Source organism: Monodon monoceros, unplaced genomic scaffold (genome assembly GCF_005190385.1).
Source record: "Monodon monoceros isolate NGI ecotype Baffin Bay Population unplaced genomic scaffold, NGI_Narwhal_1 Super_Scaffold_1, whole genome shotgun sequence".
Lineage (NCBI taxonomy): Eukaryota > Metazoa > Chordata > Mammalia > Artiodactyla > Monodontidae > Monodon > Monodon monoceros.
Genome location: NW_021703765.1, coordinates 70,913,275 through 70,930,660, shown reverse-complemented (window position 1 = coordinate 70,930,660; position 17,386 = coordinate 70,913,275). Strand labels below are relative to the sequence as shown.

Below are 17,386 nucleotides of genomic sequence, written 5' to 3'. Positions count from 1 at the left end.
CTACCTGTGAGGTTTCAGTGTTCTCATCCTTCCATCAACTGCTGATGGCCAATCTATGGTCATCCCCAGAAGTATGCTGGATAAGCTCCCAGGGATGAGGCCTCAATAAGTCTTACAAGCTGGCTGTGTCAGGCAGAGGTGCTCACTCCTCATTTACCTGCACAGCCCTCTGTAAGTTTCTATAGCCCTTTCACACCTCTTCTGAGCCCATCTTCATGGCAACTCTTTGAGGCGGATGGGTGAGTGGTACTTTTCCCCATTTTTGCAGCAATGGGAAATGGGCTCCGAAATTAGGTATCTGGCCAAATCTCATGGCCAAGAGTCAAATCCATACCAAGATCCTCAGACTCCTTTTTTGCTGAACCGTAAGACCATCCCTCTTGCCCTCCACTAAGCATATCTAGACATTCAAAAGAATCTCCCAACCTGGCCTATTGGGCCATCTCTGGTTAGCAGACATGCTGAAAGGCAAGATAGGGAATGTGGAAGGAGCAGGCATAGAACGGGAGGAAAGAATTGGTATTTTCTGGGTTACTTGTTTTCTGCCTGTCTTCCCCATTCTGGCCTGTCACGTCTTCCTCACATGCCATGAAGGCAGGGACCACGTTTCTCTTGCTCATCACTGTATTCCCAGGGCCTAGCACCATGCCTGACCCAGGAAAGCTCAAAGATATTTGATAAATAGACGAATGTTATTATGCTGCACTCATGCCCATCCACCAAAGTCACACACCTCAGGGTAACTCAAAGTGCCTGGTCACCCAGCACTAAGAGCACTGGCCAGAGAAGGTGCTTAAACATGTCCCAACTCTGTGCAAAGAGCTGACCGGCACGACTGCAAAGACCCGGGGAACCTACCAGTTTGCTCCAGATGTCTCCTTGCCGCTTGGCTCTCGAGGGAAAGACAATGCGCACCAGTAGGCAGGTCCAGGACAGGGCCAGCAAGGCAGCCGAGCCACTGCTCTTACTGAAAGGGGAGGGGAGGGGAGGGATGAGGTCAGAGCAGCAGCCTCATCTTGAGGACGAATGCTCACCACAAGGCCTTGCCTGCTATGCAAGACCCTCCACTGACCTAACTGGAACTGGAAACTTGTTCCCCACAAATCATCTATGACAACTCAGGACAAGGAGTGCCAAACTCCCACCTCTTAGCACTCACAACTATAAATCAAAAGGATGGTTTCCTCCATTCAGTGCCTAGTGGGCATTTGGTTTCTCCTTAAAATGGCCTTACTTCCACTGGTTTCCCAACCCTGTTCCTCAGGAAAGTGGTTTCTCCGCTGGGCCTGACATCTTGGCTTCTCCGTCCATTCAGAAGGCAGACTGCCGGCACCCCTCAGAGTTGCAAAGAGGAAAGGGGCAGGCATGTTCACGCCTGCTCATCTGCACCGGCTTCTCACGAGTAGGACTCCACCAATCCCCAGTGGGCCACCACCTTTACCTCTTACCTGGGGACACCTGCTTTGGAGCCAATGCCTGAAGACTGCAGAGAGTGCAGAAGGTTCTTAGCAGTGGCTTCTGGCTGGGCCTCAGCCAACTGCTGGATTGCTGCCTGCAGAGCCCTGCGTGAGGCTGCATCTCTAGGAGGAGGAAAGAAGGGGAAGGTGAACATGTGGACTTGGGGCAGGGGTGGGGGGCTTAGGCCAAGCCTGGTCTTTCTCAGGAAAATTAGACTGCACTGTATTCCAGTGGGTCATAGATGATGGGATTAGGAAGTAACTGGATAAATCTACCTCATCTGAGAGTTCTGGAAGCATCTAATAAGGGCAAATGAGCCTTAAGGCTGTAAGCACAACATCTACCTTTAGGGAACACTTACTATAGGCCTCAAACTAGGCCAAGTGCTTTTACACACATGACCGGTGCCAGCATAGAGACTGAGCACTCAACGTGGCAAGCAACGTTCCAAGAACTTGACTCTTACTGACAACCACCTATGAGGTAGGTAAAAGCATCATCCCTGTTCTGCAGATGAGGAAACTGAGGCACAGAGAGGTTCAGTAACTTGCGCAGGACCCAGGCAGTCTGGCTCCAAAGCCTGGGCTCTAACCACTACCCTATACCACATTTCTGCACAAACTGCTCTGGACACTGGGCCTTTGATCGGGACTCGCCTGTATCGATGCAGAGTCAAGCAGAATAATTTGCAGAGGCCTTTCACTGCTCCCTCTGGCAGATCTAAAACCAAAGATTACACAGAGGTTAATAAAATAAAATCTACTCAATAAAATCTACTTCCTGGGCATCTGCTCGAGCCAGGCATTCTGCTGACATGACCTCTGCCCACTGGACACTCCCCGGGCGTTTGAGATAGAATTCCCAACAGGAAAAAGTAATGACAAAATAGGACTCTATAAAGAAACATCTAGCACAGGAAGGCTCTCGGACAAACATCTGTTAAATGAATGAAACTAAGGTAAGACAAGTGCCCTCGAAATTTAACATGCTTTCGAGTGGAGGTGCTAGAGTACAGGAAATGTTCTGCTTCTTGATCCGGGTGCTGGTTACACGGCTGTGTTTAGTTTGTGATAATTCAGCGACCTGTTCACTTATGATATGTGTACTTTTCTTTATGTACGTTCTAATAATTGGTTTTAAAACATAGGACAAAACTTAAGTACTATGAGGGATCAGAAAAGAGAAGAACACCTATAACAGAGAGGTTTCTGAAGATTTTAAGGACACAGAAGCTTGGCCTAACAGATGAGTAGGCTGTGGACAAACGGAAAGAGGGGCCTGCATGCAGAGTGGTGTTAACAACATGAGCAGAAGTGCACGGGATAAGAAGGCACAATGCCTGTGCAGAGTGCGTGAGGAGGAGGAGGAATAACAACACCCGACACTTAACCAGTGCTCATGAGGCACCAGGCCCTGCCCTAAGCATTTTATATACATTAACTCAATTCCTGTAAGGTGCGTACTGCAACTGAGCTCATTTTTAAGATGAAGAAACCAAGGCATGGAAAACCAAGCACGCCAGCTGAGTGAAAGAGAAACTGGTGAAACAATAGTGCTCAATAACGGAGAGCCAACCTGTGACAGGTTCTGCATGCCAGACTGAAGCCCGCAGACAAAGAGGGGAGGGTCTGACGGGGAAATGTACGCTGAGTGTCAAACTGACCAGCGTGGGAGGCACTGAGAGCAGGAGGCCCACAAAGGGCTTGCACAGGGCCTCACACTTCAGGCACCCGAACGATGGGGGCATGGGGAATGAAGGAGGGGCGGGCACCCAGCTCCCCCAGGGCCCTGAGCCTGGTAATGGTCCATCTGATTTGAGGCTACCTCAGTAACGGAGGAAAAGAGTGACTGGAGCCGGGAACAGGTTGTGGCTAACAGAACAGTAGTAATAACAGCTAATAGACACTGGGCGTTGACCATAGCCAGGCACCGAGTCAAGCACCGTCCCCATGTGTTCTCATTCACTCCTCACTCCAAGGAGACAGGCTCACAGGTTAAGTAACCTGAACCAGGTCCCACAGCCTGTAAGTGGCAGAGCCATGGCTAGAACGCAGAGCCCTTCACCTCTGACTCTGCACTAGACGCCTGTGACTGGAAACAACAGGCACAGCAGACACCGCCTCAGAGTCTCAGGCTTCAAGTACACCGAGGCAGAACTGCGGAGAGCATCAGAGGCCTCAGGGCCAGACTGGGCTGAGCCAGGCCGACCATCCGCATCGACAGCTCTGAGGAAGACTTCAACTCCTCGCCCTGGCAGAAAACATTCTGCACCACTGCACCACCTCTGATGAACTCTCCTGGTGACCTGCTTGCTACCCTAACAAAAGGAGAAGCCAGAAGAGTTATCACTATGCAATGACTCCTCCTTAGACTCAAAATCAGGAAATTGAGAATTAACAATTTCATATGGGAGGTTAACTTCCCCCAATCAACTTGTGTATCAAAGACTACTAAACATTTTACAAACGTAATTCACCCTGAATTGTAGAATTTCAGGGTGACTGAAGAGTAGAATCACCCTGAAAAGGCCCTGAGTAGTTCATAAACTTCACCCACACATGTCCAACTCCTTACTCCACAAAATGGGGAAAAGTGTAGTATTCAGCTGTTACTTAGCAGGGAGTCAGCCATTATGGTTCAGGGAGTCCAGCTAGCATCTATCACATGGAAGCCTTTTCTAACTAGAACTCTGTTCAGAAGTGACCAGAAAGACTTTTGAAGGTGCCATAACACTCATATGCTAAAGTTCTGATCCACAGGAGAATCTCTCAGAAGCTCACAAACAGCAATTTACTTAATTTACACACTACTTTAACAAGCTTGGGTATGTAACCAGGCAACAGTAGATCAGAAGCAGCGAATGAGAATGGGGGTGAGAGGGTGGTAGGAAGTAGGCTTTTTCCTAACAACAAGTGAAAGCTTACAGAAACGGAGACCCAATTCTATACCGCCATGGTTCTCAAACTGCAGCAAACACAGGAATCACCTGCGGGCTTGTTAAAACACAGACTTTGGGTTCCACCTGCAGGGTTTTGGTGAATCTGAGTCTCTGGGGTGGAGCTGAGAATTTGTATCTCAAACAAGTTTTGAGGTGATGCTGATACTGCTGGTCTAGGGACTATATTCTGAGAACCAATGCTGTATAGTAAAAACACACCAAAAAGAAACTCAAAACTAATGAGCATTTATTGGTTGAAGGCACACTAGTCTTATACATGCCCCATAATTTGCAGCAAGAGCCCTCGGGTTATGGTACAGAATCAGGGTAACTACATGTGCTCAGCATTTCCCAAAATGTGGTGCCCAGACCCTGAACAGGTTTTTGGCAAAAATGAGGTTCAAGGAAACACTGGATTAAAATGTGACATCTGGGCTTCCCTGGTGGCGCAGTGGTTAAGAATCCGCCTGCCAATGCAAGGGACAAGGGTTCGAGCCCTGGTTCGGGAAGATCCCACATGCTGTGGAGCAACTACTGAGCCTGCGCTCTAGAGCCCGCTAGCCACAACTACTGAAGACTGTGTGCCTAGAGCCCGCGCTCCACGACAAAAGATGCCACCGCAATGAGAAGCCCACGCACCACAACGAATAGTAGCCCCCACTAGCCGCAACTAGAGAAAGCCCACGCGCGGCAACGATGACCCAACACAGCCAAAAATAAATAAAATTAATTAAAAAATAAAAGAAATAAAATGTGACATCTCACAAACTTACATGATCTTGGAATCCTTTACTAGCCAATCACTTGATACCATCTTGCTTGTTTTCACAGAACACTGACTGGGAAAAATGGTGCCCCCGGTCATAAAGAAAATGTTTTTCCATCCAATAAATCACTTAAGAAAGACTGCTGGTATCTTTTAGAACTATTTCCAATCAAAATGGTTAAAACTGGTAAAAAGGTTTGGCGCCTAGAAGGATAAACTCTCCACCAACCCAACTGCTTCAGTGCAGATTATAACAAGCAAATACTGACAGTGAAGACAGAAGTTGCTGTGAGGTGAAAAGGCGGCCATGGTTCTAAACAGAGAACCCAACTTAGTTTGAAATGAAATCAATGAAATGAAAAAAAAATACCTTTTCCAGCAACACATTTCCCCAGCTCACTGAGGATCTCTCTCCTTTCCTTCACACTGGCTGTTGTCACCTTCCCTGCAAAACGCTTTAGTGTCTCAGAAACCTGTGAAGACCAAGCCCACAGAGAAAAATTTCAGCAAAGTACAAAACATTGCCGGGGGGGGGGGGGGGAAACAGAGAGAGCGAGCAAGCTGTGGGAGGTGCAGAACTCAGTGAAGCTCTCTCTAACCCAGGGTTTCTCAACCTCCACACTCCTGACTTTGGGGGCTGCCTTTATACATCGTAGGATTTTGAGCAGCGTTTCTGGCCTCTACCCAATGGACACCAGTAGCAGCACCCCATCCTCCCACCACAGCTGCGGCAACCCCAACTGTTTCCAGACATTGTCAAACATCTCCTGGGGGACACAATCACCCCCAGTTGAGTGAGATGTACTGCTTTTAACCCAACCAGTCAGCCACTCAGTATACCTCATTTAAACGTGGACAAAAAGAGTGAAGGTCAAAGGCAAAGACCTCAGGACAGAAAATATCCCTTCCAAACTATGCAAAATCTAGGGAGGGCCTACTAAATGCCAGGTATGTTCCCTTTATATTATCTCTTTTAAACCTCCCATATGAAGGAGTATCCTGGCAACTCATAAACACAGTTGGCTAGCGGGTAAAAGGTCAAGAAATTGAATCCCAGCTCTGCCTCCTACCAGCTGTGGAAACTCAGTCAAATTATATCATTTCCTTGACCCTCTGATTCCCCATCTATACAGGCAACAGCGCCTACCTCATGAGTGTTAAACAGAGACTAAATGAGATAGTGTATGTAGAGCATTTACCTCTCATCCCGAGCACAAAATCAGCTACTACTACCAGCAAGCCTTCCAGACAGGCACCATATCCCCATTTCACAGGTGATGAAGAAACCAACTCCCAGAGAGGAAGCCACTGCTCAGACTGGACCTGTGAGCCACAGCACCTGCATTTCTGAAACTAAACCTGAAACCAACAGGTCTAAAAACTGATGCTAACAAGTCCTTAGCTTTCAACCACCATCCATGTTACCACAACTGCATCCCCTGCACAGGGACATAAGCATAAGACCTAGAAAGAGGGGCAGTTTGCAAATATTCCTGAAAATCTGGCTCCTGAACCATATTCTACAGGCTACAAAGCAGGCAGGTTGTGGATACATGAGCAGTTGAGCAGGGCATAATAAGACCCAAGTGGGTAACACCCGCCCTCTTTTTCTTTTGAGGGTATTTCACGGACAGGCCTTATTAGTAGAATAAGACTCAAGGGTGCATAGAGAGAGAAAATAATACCGAGTTCTTCTTACAGATAAATCCCTGCTATAATTCTATTAGCAATGAATAAAATCATGTCCAAAACTGTCTTCTACACAAATTATTTGTTTTAATATTGTCTCTTGTTTTTATAGTCATTCACGTATATAATTAAAGGGTCAAAAAGTTCTGGGAGGTTTGCTCCAAAAATCAGTCACATGCCCTCACACACAAGGACAATCTCTTTCACCAATATTGGCTGATTATTTCGGTAGTTATCGCCATATCTCTAAATAATTTGCTTGTGCTGCTACTTCTGCCTTTCTACCAAAGACCTCTCTCCCTCTTCAACCCCACCAGAGACCCTCCCCATATCCCTGACACAATTCCTTTGTTTCATAATATGGGTTAGCCCAGCAATTCAGTGTTTACGTTATATGCAAATGGTATTCAATTTCCATTTAATAAACTGTTTACTCTCTTGCACAGCTTTTCTAAAATTAACCCTGGAGTTAAATAAAGGCTCCCAGTGCCCATTCCCTCCTCACCTCAGTTTGCCTTGTTTTATCTGCTCTAATTAATAATTCAATCCCAAACTTTCTGCCACTTGTCTAAATCTCAATACATTTAGGCAGACCAGGTATTCTACCAAATTCCATTTTCCTGAAGAAGCCTCTCCCAGTGCTTTCCGACCTGCCCCAATCTGGTGGGTGATCTCCTACAGCTGGGACTCTATCACCCTGAAAATGTACTCTTTCTTGTGTTTGGGTAAAGTACATCCTCGTGAAGTCCTTGCAAGTTTGAAAATGTTTTGGCCTCCTACCTGAAGTTTGTCTGGGTACAGAATTCTAGGTTGAAGTTTTCCCAGAATACTGAAGACCTTTCTTCACTGAGTTCTAGCTTTCATTACTGCTGGGAAACCCAATGCCATTCTGGTTCTTGATCCTTTGTCTGAGACCTGATTTTCCCCCCTGGAAATTTCTAAGATCTTCTTTTTGTGTCCAAGGTTCTAAAATTTCACATTAATGTGCTTTGTTGTGAGTCTGTTTTCATCCATTGTACTGAGCATTTTTGATCTGAAAACACATGCTTCCGTTCGCAGAAAGTATGCTGAATTATTTTGTTGATGATTTCCGTGGATATTGGACCTCCCACACTTTTGTGCGGTCCTGTTTTACACAAAACAAGTTTTCTCCAGAGAGAAAACTTTCAGGCTTTTGCCAAGATGGAGAAAGAAAGCTGGGGCTCTGACTGCATCTGAAAAGGGCTTTCAACCAATCCTCCTAACTGAGCCCCTCCCCACTCACCCTCACTTCCAGAGGTTAGCTGATACCACCAATTCCCAGCTGTCAGAGATTCTGCAACGTAAATCAGGTTGGTTCTCAGCTTTCTTAACTTGGCTTAGGATTCATTTCCCTTGGGTCTGCTGAACCCTTTACCACTTATCACTTTCTAGCTTCCAAAAGTTTGCTGCTATTGTCTGCTCCCCATTCTTCCAATTCTCATTTTCTTTTCCAACTCTTTACTAGTTTTAGTGACGCTGGAGGAGATAGCAAGAATAGATGCATATATATAATCCACCCTTTACCTAAAATTCTCACATAGCTGTTTTTCCATGCTAATATTAAATTCCTGGCTATAGTTTCTCCCCCAAAGATGAAAGAGCGTTTCAGGTTCAAAGCTCTTCTTTTTCTTAATCAGAAAATGAATGTTACCCACTTGGGATCCTGTCATAATAAAACTGAGGAAGATCCTTCAGAGAAGTCATTTGCTGGTGAGATCAGATGCAAAGAGCTTAAATGTTCACAGGTTTCTCTCTAGAGGAGCACCGTCCAGTAGAACTTTCTGTGTTGATGGAAATGTTCTTTTGCACTGTACAATGCAGTAGTCACCAGCCCCATATGGCTACCGGTGCACTGAAATGTGGCTAGTGCAAACGAATAACTGAATTTTTAATTTCATTTAATTTTAACTAACTTAAGTAGCCACTTGGCTATTAATTAACTAGCTACCATACTGAACAACACAGCACTGGAGAGATTTTTTTTTTGCATTTGAGTTTTAATGTTACACAGTCAGCGTGTATTCTCCCAACCCTTTTCAAAATACCCAGGAGACTATGCTTTTCTTTCCAGGATTCACTATAACAAACTTGGAACAAATTACCAGCCCCTGGGACTTCCCTGGTGGTCCAGTGGGTAAGACTACGCTCCCAATGCAGGGGGCCCGGGTTCGTTCCCTAGTCGGGAACTAGGTCCCCACATGCGAGCCGCAACTAAGAAGTCCACATGCCGAAACTAAAACCCGGCGCCGCCTAAATAAATAAATATTAAAAAAAAAAACTACCAGCCCTTCCCTTGCTCGCAATTCGCATCTTTGTTTTGTTTTGTTTTGTTTGCGGTACGCGGGCCTCTCACCGTCACGGCCCCTCACAGGCTCCGGACGCGCAGGCTCAGCGGCCATGGCTCACGGGCCCAGCCGCTCCGCGGCATGTGGGATCTTCCCGGACCGGGGCACGAACCCGTGTCCCTTGCATCGGCAGGCGGATTCGCAACCACTGTGCCACCAGGGAAGTCCGGTTCGCATCTTTTGAATGCTCAGGTTAAGGAGTCACTCTCTGGCCTCAGGGCCTCCCTACCAAAATCAATTAATCTCCTCACCCTGATACCCAAGTGAGCTATGCTGTCCTTTAGAAACCCATTTCCTTTTCCCATAATATTGTCTTTTCACCCTAAAACACGACTAAAAGGAGGATGGGATGGAGGAAAAACGTCTTCCCCAGCTCTTCCCTTAACTATGAGGCACTTCACAGGTAATAACACTCAGGGTGACAAGACTATTCCTGAATTGTGACAGTTCTTTTATCTAACGCTGCACCTAATAACAACCATCAACATATATGGAGTCCTACTTTATTTCACTGACTTCTCACAACAACCCTACACGACAGGTACTAGTTTAGCCCCATTTTATGGATGAAAAGACTGAGAATTGGCAGGGTTAATAAGAAACTTGCCCAGCGTCTCAGAGAAACTGAAACTGACCAAGACTCCAACTCAGATCTGTATGAATCCAAAGAATATGCTATAAATCCCTGCACATAGTAGGTGCTTGAGAAATATTTGCTGAACACAAAGTTTAAGAGGGAGTTGGCGTTGGCCGGGGCTCACTGCTGGAGGGCTTCGGAGAAATGGATCACAGACTCCTTGAAAGAGGAACTTCGGCAACTCCGGAACCGGGGAGGGCCCGACAGGTTCCAGCCGCCGAGGCCGGAGTCCCTGATTCCTCGAGCCCGCGGCCGGTCCGCGCCACCCGGGCCGGGAGCCGGGACGAAGCCGGGTCCGGGAGGGACCGGCCCAAAGCGGCCCCTGGACCGCGCCCTCCGCAGCCGCCGGCCCCCGGCCCCTTACGCCAGCGGCACTAGCGGTCCGGCCCGACCGCCGCCGTCCGCGCCCCGTCGCTGGCCGCGTTGGCCTCGCAGCCGCCCGCCTCACCTGCGTGTCCGCCGCCATCCTGCCGGCGCCGACTCCGGAACCGCTTCCGGAGCGCTTCCGGGTCACCGCGCGGGCCCACACCGCAGAGCGAGGCCGGGATAGTGTTGGGGCCCGGGGCCTGGCGCCCCCGGGCGGGATGGCGGCCGCGGCAGCCTGGGCTTCGAGGCGGGAAACTGGACTGGGTACCGGGGTGAGCGCCTGGGACTATCAAGGCCTCCTCCCCAGGGCCTTTCTCAGCCCGGCCTCGTGGGAGACGGGGGTCCCTGAGGGTTTGTAACGCGGTGAGACCGCCCTGCAGCCATCGACCCACGAGTGCGCAGGTCCGGCCCAGACACCCCCGTGTGAGCCTCTCCTGCGTGAAGACCATTTTACAGAAGTGTGTCCTAGATGCTTCCTAGAGGAGTTCCCTTGATAACAGGAACTGAGCTCGCTAAAAGGCAGGCAGCCAACTCGTGTCTTATCCTATTAAGAGTTTGTACCCCAGCGGTGGACAATGTGAGGGTTTAAAAACAGGGGTATACCTGGCAGTCAGGGGAGGACTCTGGAGCTGAGAGAAAACCCTGCCTGGGGACAGCTCCTTAAGACAAGGTCACAGGGTGGGAGGCTGCAGGTAGTGGGCCTCATGGTCCAGAGTTGCTTAAGTTTTATTCAGCATGCAGACCTGCCAACTCTGTAACTAGTTCAAATACGGTCTGCACAGCTCAGTTGTCGTCCCTGTTAGCAACGGCTTTCAAAACTTTTTTGAGTCCTGGTTACAACTAGCACATTACTGGGTGACCCAGTGCAAATCGATAAGTGAAACCTAAGATTCACAACACCTACAGCATCAGCTGTTCTATCTCCTTAAATAACGGTCACCACTAAACTCATCATTAATCACATCACCACCCAGTTTGAAAAACCCTGGCAGCACTCATCCAGTGCTTATCTCAATATGACACCTACTCAAAGTATCTTGGAGTGACCCAGGATAGTGGCCTGATGGTCATGGAATCAATTCCATTTAATAAGAATACAGTTAAAGCTGGGTCCACAAAAAGTACAGGATGCTAGGAGAGCAGTCCTTCACTTACAAAGAGGACACCAAATGTCAACTCCAAATAAAGGTCTATGATTTTACCATGGCTTCAGTTTCTAGCACACAGAACTATAACCTCAAAATGCACAAAATGAAAAATCCAGAGACTTGTAAGAGAAGTAAGCCTTTATTTCCTTGTTTCACAAATAAAGCCGGCTGAGTTGGCTGCTTTTTGGTGATTAGTCAAAGAGACCAAATCCCATGTCCTCGTCCGACTCCTCCGACTCTTCCTTTGCTTCAACCTTGGCTGGGGCTGCGGCAGCAGCAGCAGGAGCAGCAGTGCTGGCAGCTGCCACGGGGGCAGCAGCCACAAATGCAGATGGATCAGCCAAGAAGGCCTTGACCTAAAGCAAGGGGAAAAGTTCATAGTCAAAATAGTCCATCTACACCCCCTACTATCCACAACCCTTCAGCCTCTGCAGAGCTCAAAAGTTTTAAGGACCAATTTCCGTATCAGTGAAATCTTATTCTGGAAGTGAGCTTGGGTATAGCCTGGTGATCTTAGGCCCAGCTCTTATCTGTTAACTAAGCCCCCTTTAAGTCTCTTGTAATTTCTAAAGTCACGAACACGCCTCCCCTGCCTCCCAACCTCAAGTATACAGTTGGCCCTCTGTATCCAGAGGTTTCACATTCACAGATTGAACCAACTGCTGATCAAAAAAAGGAAAAAATTTCCGAAAAGGAAAACCTGAATTTTCTGCACGGGGGCAATTATTTACATTGTATTTACAACCATTTACATAGCATTCACATTGTATTAGGTATTGTAAGTAACCTAGAAATATTATTTAACATAACACCATTTTATACAAGGGACTTGAGCACCCATGGATTTGGTGTCCGTGGGGAGCCCTGGAACGAGTCCCCCTAGAGTTTCTATACTCTTAAAAATGTATCTGCTACATAAAACACTATTATGAAAACACTAACAGGCAACTCTTTATCCTCTTGCTAATAACTGTCAGGTCTGCTGTGGTCCTGGTGGATTTTTTTTATACCTTTTCAGCAAGTGGGAAGGTGTACTCAGTCTCCACAGACAAAGCCAGGACCCGCTTGTACCCACTGATGATAGAATGGGGTACAGATGCAACAGTTGGGTAACCAATCTGCAGACATATGCTGGCAACATTGCGGACACCCTGTGGAAGGAAGGAAAAAAAAAAGAAAAAAAAAATCACACTTCAGGTGTGAGGTCTTTGCTGTTGAGTCCAAGCAAAGCTCGACAGCAAACAAGACTTGCTAGATTAGTATATTAGTCTCACACAGGACACTTCACCTCACACCAAATGCTTCTGGCAGGGGAATTCAGACCCAGTAATTTATAAATGCTTTTTGCTGTTATTCTCAACACGGGCGTTCCCTATACCACGATGGTGGCATTTACTTCAAAAGCCACCATCTTGTGAAAATATAAACTATTAACATAACCATTGCATTCCAAGAGAGAAAAACATTAAATTAGTTCCAGATGTGAATTTCATTCACTAGTGAGATTTCCAAAAGTAACTGGAGTTAAGAGTATGTATAATTGCAATGTTCCATTCATCCAATAAAAAAGGAATTATATCTCCTACCACCTTATTTGTTAACTAGAGGATATATTAGTGGCAAAAACTAAGCAATAACAGTCCCTGAAAGAGTCCATCTTCCCAAGACAGGGTACTTGGCAACACTGATGTATTAACTATCTCATCTTCTCATTCCTCTTTTGACTCACTGACACTACTCAAAATCTCACATCTTACTGCACGCCCTAGAATAACAGCCCTTACCATGTGCCCAGCACTGTTCTAAGGCTTTACATTCATAAATTCATTAGATCCTTCAACAATCTTATATTGTTATTGCCATTTACAGACAAGGAAACTGAGGTACAGATTAAACAACTGTCCCTGATTATTACACTGCTAGTCAGCTGCATGGCCAGGATTCAGTCTGAAGCTAGACACGCTCTCAACTATTAATGCAAGAAGAGCCTGGAATGGACAGCGTGTACCTCCAGGAAGCGAGAATGCAGAGTTTCCTCTGTGATGTCAAGTACTTCAGGGTTGTAGATGCTGCCACTGTCAAACACCTGCTGGATGACCAGCCCAAAGGAGAAGGGGGAGATGTTCAGCATGTTCAGCAACGTGGCTTCACTGGCTCCCACTTTGTCTCCAGTCTTGATCAGCTGCACATCACTCTGAAGAACAAGGGAGCTGGCAGTTAACACCTGGACATGCAGCAGGTTGGCAGCAACCGAGCCCGGCTAGCACTGGCAAGCCAGGTCCACTCACCAGGATTTCGATGGTGCCCCTGGAGATTTTAGTGGTGATGCCTAAAGCCTGGAAGAAGGAGGTCTTCTCAGGCCCCAGACCAGTGTTCTGGGCAGGCACAGTGACTTCGCATGGGGCTATGGCACCAGCACGGGCGGCAGCTGGCACCTGAACAAAAAAATGAGAAACTGTGAGAAGTCTTCTCTCCACAGACACAACCTGAGAACGGTCAGTTTTGTTGCTTTTAAGGAGCCAAAATTAGTAAGGTCTCTCCAACCGACCTGATTCTCCCCTTACCTTATTGGCCAGCAGCATGTCCCTGATCTCAGTGAGGTCCTCCTTGGTGAACACAAAGCCCACGTTCCCCCGGATGTGAGGCAACAGTCTGCAAAGAGAAGTTTATGGGAGACAGTCACTTTTCAGTACCGTTCTTCTCCAGGAAAAGGGAGGAGGACACTGAGAAGGGCGGATAAAGATGCCCAGGAGGATGAACTGACTTCTCCAAAGCTGGGTTGTTTTCCAGATGCCCTCGGATGGCCTTGCGCATCATTGTATTTTTGCCCATCAGTACCACGGCCTTCCCTCGGAGAGACATGCGGATCTGCTGCATCTGCTTGGAGCCCACATTGTCTGCTCCCACAATGAAGCATTTCGGATAATCATCCAGAAGTTGCTACAGAAACAAGCCATAAACAAGCAACGTTTCACAGGACAAAAGAAGGAAGAGATTAATAGAAACCAAATCCCACAATAACTGGTTTCCATCTCACTCCCTTTCTTCTATGTTTTTGAAATGTCTCAAAGACTGGGACAATTCCTCTTACTGCCAGCTGCCCGAGTTAAAACAACGCTACATTTTCAAAGATTTGCTTGCTGAGTATGAATGGTAAAAATTATGTTTCTACATTCAATCAAAAAATTTTACTTGTAACTTTCATTTTTAATTTTTCCCAACCATGAAGCATGTTTCTGTTTCACCAAATCAGCTGCATTAATACAAAAAAAATACTCTTCCAAGTAAGGTTAGATTTAAATTATTCAAAATACAACATAAAGCAAATACAGTAAAATATTGCTTGTAGGACCTAAGTTGTGAGTATATGATTTTACAATTCTTTTAAGTTTTTTGTGAGTCTGAAACCCTGAATAAATGGGGAAGAATACAATGGACTAAACTCTACAACGCATCCTAATGCCTGAAGAGCAGCATGGTTAGCATTTCTAGGCGGGGAAGACCCAACTCAAGGCCATCCAAGAGAAAGCATTCACTTAAAGTTTAGTTTCTTGACTAATAGGACCTGAATATGCAACAACTTGACTTTATATTGAGTCACTCATTGCCTCAGACCTTCCCAAACAAGGAGGCAGGGGAGTAAAGTACGATGAGCGCTATTTGGAAGCCGACAGACCTGGGCGTTAACGCTGTTACCCTAGGAGCCACTTAACGTGCCTGAGCCTATTTACCTGCAACAAAGGGAGGAGGAAGGGCGCGCATCTCGGGAAATTGGGAAGATTAAATGAGATTTGCCTAAAACGACCTAATGTGGTAGCAGGCACTCAGCACATGGCTGCTGATTGTCTCCGTTAGTACCCGGGGCTGAAGCAGCACGGTGGGCGGCTGGGACCCACCCCGCACTTACGATGATCTTAAGGAAGTAATTGGACTTCCAGGTCGCCCTGTCTTCCCTGGGCATCACTGCGGTGCGTCAGGGATTGCCACGCAGGGTTTAAAGACGATGTCACTGAAGAGAAAAAGGGAGCTCAAGACACCCCGACACAAGTCCCCAAGACATGGCGGGCTCCAAGCCCAAGGCACACGTGGAGCAGACCACGCGCGGGCGCCCGCCGCCCCGGGGCTGCATTTGCCGCCGCCGCGGCCCAGACCCTGCCCGCGGCCCAGACCCTGCAGTCCCGAAGCGCCCCCCTAAAGAACCCCCGAAGAACCGCATCCTCCCCGCCGCCAGTCCCGGGCGAGACTGCAGGGTACAAACAAACCTCACTCGAGGACGCCTGACGAGAGAAGGGCCGCTCCCCGGCTTGCATATTTTATAGGTGAACGAAGCAGCCAATTAGAAGCTGCGGACAGCGCCCCCATCTATTGGCTGGGGTCAACGTCTGTCTGGAGGAGCCGGATTGATACAGACAACCATTGGATGATATCGGTGCCATTCCATCCAACAGGAAGCTTCCTTTAAACGAGGTAGTTAAAGGAGGGCACTGCTGTGTGTTGGAGGACCTTTCTCAGAGTTGCTTCCCTCTGCTGGGCTGGAGCCGCTCTCTTGTAGGCGCTAGAGTTTGCCAGCTGAGTCCACGTTTCTTCCGGTCAAGTCGCAACTAAAGAGTATGACGTGGAGCTGAGAAATAATTGCTAATAAAAAAAACAAAAGGAAAAAAAAATTGCTCATGGTTTAGAAACAGAATGGTCTCTTGTCTCCTCTGCAGTTTGTTCTTCTCCCTATCGAAACAAAGGAATCCTTTAAAACCTAAGTCGGATCATTTCCTCATCTGCTCAGAACTGTTTAAAGGCTCCCCATTTCCCCCTCAGTAAAAAGCCTAAAACTTAAATAGCCTACAAGGCTCTACATGATCTGTTCCCCACCTCCACACCTATAATCTAATCTCCGATTTGCCTACTGATTCATTTCCTTCCAGCCGGATGATGTTGCACTAGCTATTACCTCTTCCTGGAAGCCTTCTTGCCGATATCCACACCTCCATCGAGTCTTCGCTCAAATATCACCTGCTGGAGGCCTACCCTGATTGCCCTATTCAAAATTACCCCAAAACCACTCCCACTCCCCCCTTCCTCTGTTCTATCTTTTTGGCAGCACTTACACCTTGTAACACACTATATAATTTATTTGTTCCATTGTTGTCTCTCTCCAGATATTTTTGCCTTGTGCCTGGCACATAGTGAGCTTATAATAAATATTTGTTGAATAAATGGATGCAGGGTTTGCAGACAGATAACCTTGGATTCATATCCTTGTTCTGCCACTTGCTAGCTGTGTCATCTTAGGAAGTGATTTCACCTTGCTGACCTTCTGTTTCCCTTTCCTTATCAGTAAAATGGGGATAATAGTATTCACATTCTAGAGCGATATGTCTTAAGACAACACAGTTCCTGGAATATAGGAGGAAATCACTAGATGTCAACTTATTTTATTACACCTTCATTCAACACTTATTTGAACAACTGTGCTACATCAATAAATATCTTTTGGGACTTCCCTGGTGGCACAGTGGATAAGACTCCATGCTCCCAATGTGGGGGGCCCGGGTTCAACCTCTGGTCAGGGAACGAGATCCCACACACATGCCACAACTAAGGAGCCCTGGAGACACAACTAAGGAGCCCACCTGCCGCAACTAAGACCCGGCACAACCAAATAAATAGAATAAAATAAATATGTTTTTAATGAATGAGCTTAGATCCTAGGTCGGAAGTGGGGAGGGGTTCTCCTTATCTCCACCCTTTTCACTTGACCAAGTTAGAAACCTTGGTATGTTGTTTTCAAGCCTCCTGGTGCCTCTGATGATGAGCCTGTATAGAGAACTGCTGGAGTCCATTACTGCTAAGATCTCTTTTTAGTGACAATGTATTGATATAACTGCATGCTCAGCATTGTGCTAAGTACTTTGTGCACATTACCACTGTTAATCTTTGCAACAATCCCCCAAGGAGGTACAGTATTAGTATTTCACTTTTATTGATAAGAAAATTCAGAGGTTAAATAATACACCCAAGTCC

The 17,386-nt window shown here is 47.0% G+C and overlaps 2 protein-coding genes across 2 annotated transcripts in view; both read right to left on the bottom strand.

Annotated features, from left to right (window-relative positions):
• Positions 1–10,320, bottom strand: part of GCN1 (GCN1 activator of EIF2AK4) — a 56,547-nt gene extending 46,227 nt beyond the window's left edge. The window contains exons 1-5 of the mRNA XM_029225157.1: positions 10,303–10,320; positions 5,533–5,635; positions 2,115–2,178; positions 1,449–1,580; positions 859–967 (exon numbers count right to left, since the gene is read on the bottom strand). Of these exons, the coding sequence (XP_029080990.1) occupies positions 859–967; positions 1,449–1,580; positions 2,115–2,178; positions 5,533–5,635; positions 10,303–10,320 (426 nt within the window). The remainder of the gene's footprint in view (positions 1–858; positions 968–1,448; positions 1,581–2,114; positions 2,179–5,532; positions 5,636–10,302) is intronic.
• A 1,168-nt stretch (positions 10,321–11,488) lies between these two features.
• On the bottom strand, positions 11,489–15,666 carry RPLP0 (ribosomal protein lateral stalk subunit P0). The gene is made up of 8 exons (XM_029232587.1): positions 15,631–15,666; positions 15,276–15,377; positions 14,133–14,308; positions 13,933–14,020; positions 13,657–13,803; positions 13,377–13,562; positions 12,379–12,519; positions 11,489–11,724 (listed from the first exon to the last, which is right to left on the bottom strand). The coding sequence occupies exons 2-8, from the start codon at positions 15,327–15,329 to the stop codon at positions 11,560–11,562; spliced, it is 957 nt and encodes a 318-aa protein (XP_029088420.1). The 5' UTR covers positions 15,330–15,377; positions 15,631–15,666; the 3' UTR covers positions 11,489–11,559.
• Positions 15,667–17,386: the final 1,720 nt, after the last annotated feature.